The sequence below is a fragment of the Ornithodoros turicata genome, chromosome 1 (genome assembly GCF_037126465.1).
Source record: "Ornithodoros turicata isolate Travis chromosome 1, ASM3712646v1, whole genome shotgun sequence".
Taxonomy (NCBI): Eukaryota; Metazoa; Arthropoda; class Arachnida; order Ixodida; family Argasidae; genus Ornithodoros; species Ornithodoros turicata.
This window is the reverse complement of record NC_088201.1, coordinates 202,240,711-202,243,034: the sequence shown is the minus strand read 5'-3', so window position 1 is coordinate 202,243,034 and position 2,324 is coordinate 202,240,711. Positions and strand designations below refer to the sequence as shown.

The following is a 2,324-nucleotide window of genomic DNA, read 5'->3' as shown; positions in this document are numbered from 1 at the left end:
TGCCGTGTTCCAAGACTTCGGTCAAACCTGGTTTTGCCGTAAACATCCGGGAAAAGGGTAGCAATGCTTGCTCCAGCATTTCTCGTTGCTCTGAGGTTCCAGAAAACCCTTGCAGACCCTCATGCAAGGCAGCAGTTGCAACTACAGGCGTTTGGTATCCCGTTCCGTGATGCTCTCCAACGGGCAGTGATTGTCCAGCGCCGCGAAGTACTCGAGCGGCTTGCTGCTTAGGTTCATCGCTGTTGCCAGTCGGTTCCCGGTTTCGCTTTGAGCAGTCGTCCTGGGGTCCCTCACCAGTCCGGCGTTGGTCCGCTCCAGGGGTTGTCCACTCCAGGAATGGGTAGAAGGTACTGCTGCATGCATGCTGGTAGCCTCCGCGACGCAAGTCCAGGACAAGTCCCATCCGGATAGTGAAGTCGCGTCCCAGGATCATTGCTCCTGCCAGCCCAGGAAGGTAAACAAAGCGTTGTCTGACCCGATGTCCATCGACAGTCAAGGTAAGGCGCACCGCGCCACCGGCAGGTACAACCGCATCAGAGGCGAGCCTTAGGCGAGTCCTGGTCGTCCGTACCGAGATGTTCCGCTCCCGGCACCAGTCGTGGATGGTGTCGCCGATCAGGGAAACAGCTGCTCCGGTGTCCACCAAACCTGCAACGTCTTTGCCCAGAACGCGCACCACGATGAAAGGTCCGATGTTGCAGATGTCATCTTGCAATCGGCACGCAAGCGGGACCAAGGCCACTGTATTATCAGAAAAGATAGCACGGTTAGAAGTAACTTGCCTCTTATCAATGTTCGCTCTGGCCGACGACGGGAATTCGTAATCCACGGTTACCGCCGTCGGCGTTCCGAGTTTCCCTGGGGGGTTCTTTCGGGGGTGGCCAAAGTACGATGTGGGCAGTCCCGACGGATGTGTCCGTATTGCCCGCAACCGTAACAACGCGGTCTCCCAACGTTTAGTCCATTAGAGCGCGGTGGGGTTGATCTCTCACTCCTGTCGTTACGCCGGTATCCTGACGTTCGGCGACGTTCGCTACCGGTCTGTCCTGCGCTCCTCGAAGTCTCCTCAACAAGCCTCGCTCGGTTCCTTTGCTCGTGCGCAAAAGGATCGAGTGAGCGGTGTGAAGAACCTGCCGACGCTCCGCTATTCGGTCCTGCAGGCCAACGGGGATGCAGCTCCCTTGCCTGTACCGATCCGCCCCATGCACAACTAGGCTCAAGAGTCTCCTCCGGTCTAGGAGGTGGGCGGTAACGCAGCTGAGCTAGCCAGTCGGCCTGAATGCTGCGCGCTTCTGTAGCTAACTCCGACAGGGAAGTAAAACTTCGACCCCGTAAATATGGCTTGAACCGAGGGTGGCACTGTCGGATAACGCGTGCCACCTTCTCTTTTTCATCTACGAGAGGGTCCGCTCTCCGATACAGTTCCTGAATCGCCCGGATGTATTCCAAAAGGCTCTCATCACTATGCTGCAAGCTGCAGGCTGCAAGCTCGGGCTGCAAGCTCTTCGCGCATACGCATCGCGTAGTCTGGGGGGAGGAACTCGTCCCGAAACTGCTGCTTGAATACGCTCATCGAGAGAAATGGGGGCTGGGACCTACGCCACAAAGCAGCTGAGCTTACCAGCGCTGCGGGAAGTACTCGACGCAGAATGACGTCGTCGGTGGCTCCAACGGCAGTTTGGTAAGCACTCAAGTCGGCGAGGAAATCTTCAGCCGACTTGGAGTCGCTGTAGCCCGAAAATGTCGGTACCGGCAAGTTCAGGCGCAGCTGCGTGTCCGGGGACGGCTGGGCGGCGGGCGTGCTGCTACCAAGCTGCTGCGTCAGTAACGTACAGAGGGATGCCATCTGTCGAAGCAAGTCCTCAGCCACTGGCGCAGGCTCGTCCTCGTCACTGTCTGGTTCGTGCTTCTTCCTGGGAGGCATCTCCGGTCGAAGAACCTGCGTTGCAACGCAGACGGCGGCAGAACGAAAAAAACAAACAAACAAAAATGCACACTAACTGCAACTGTGCCGTGCCCTCCGGGGAAAACGGTACGACGGGTCGAAAACACCAACGTTGGGCGCCAATTTTGTGGGAACCTCGGCCCACAAACCCGGGGTGGTTCCGTATTCGACCCCGCCATAACCCCGAAGAACACTGACACAGCAGTTGAACAAAAGAAACAAGGTTTATTGCCTTACATCACAGCTGCTGGCCGTCTGCCCGCTTCGTCGCTCCTCGCTTCTGTGACCGTCTGCCAGCGTGCTTGCCGCACGAATATTCGCTTTTCCCGAGCGCTCGCTCTTTTATCTCTTGCGCTATCTGCGCTATCGCGCGGAAGTT

At 57.5% G+C, this 2,324-nt stretch overlaps 1 protein-coding gene across 1 annotated transcript; it reads right to left on the bottom strand.

Annotated features, from left to right (window-relative positions):
* Positions 1–265: 265 nt before the first annotated feature.
* On the bottom strand, positions 266–1,969 carry LOC135375478 (uncharacterized). The gene is made up of 2 exons (XM_064608180.1): positions 1,622–1,969; positions 266–741 (listed from the first exon to the last, which is right to left on the bottom strand). The coding sequence occupies exons 1-2, from the start codon at positions 1,922–1,924 to the stop codon at positions 616–618; spliced, it is 429 nt and encodes a 142-aa protein (XP_064464250.1). The 5' UTR covers positions 1,925–1,969; the 3' UTR covers positions 266–615.
* Between the last annotated feature and the right edge of the window lie 355 nt (positions 1,970–2,324).

Excerpts from the sequence above, each read along its gene's own strand:
- LOC135375478 (XM_064608180.1), bottom strand. The coding sequence starts at position 1,924 with ATGCCTCCCAGGAAGAAGCACGAACCAGACAGTGACGAGGACGAGCCT. Across the intron at positions 742-1,621 it reads GAGTACTTCCCGCAGCGCTG|TGGCCTTGGTCCCGCTTGCG; the intron begins GTAAGCTCAGCT and ends CTGATAATACAG.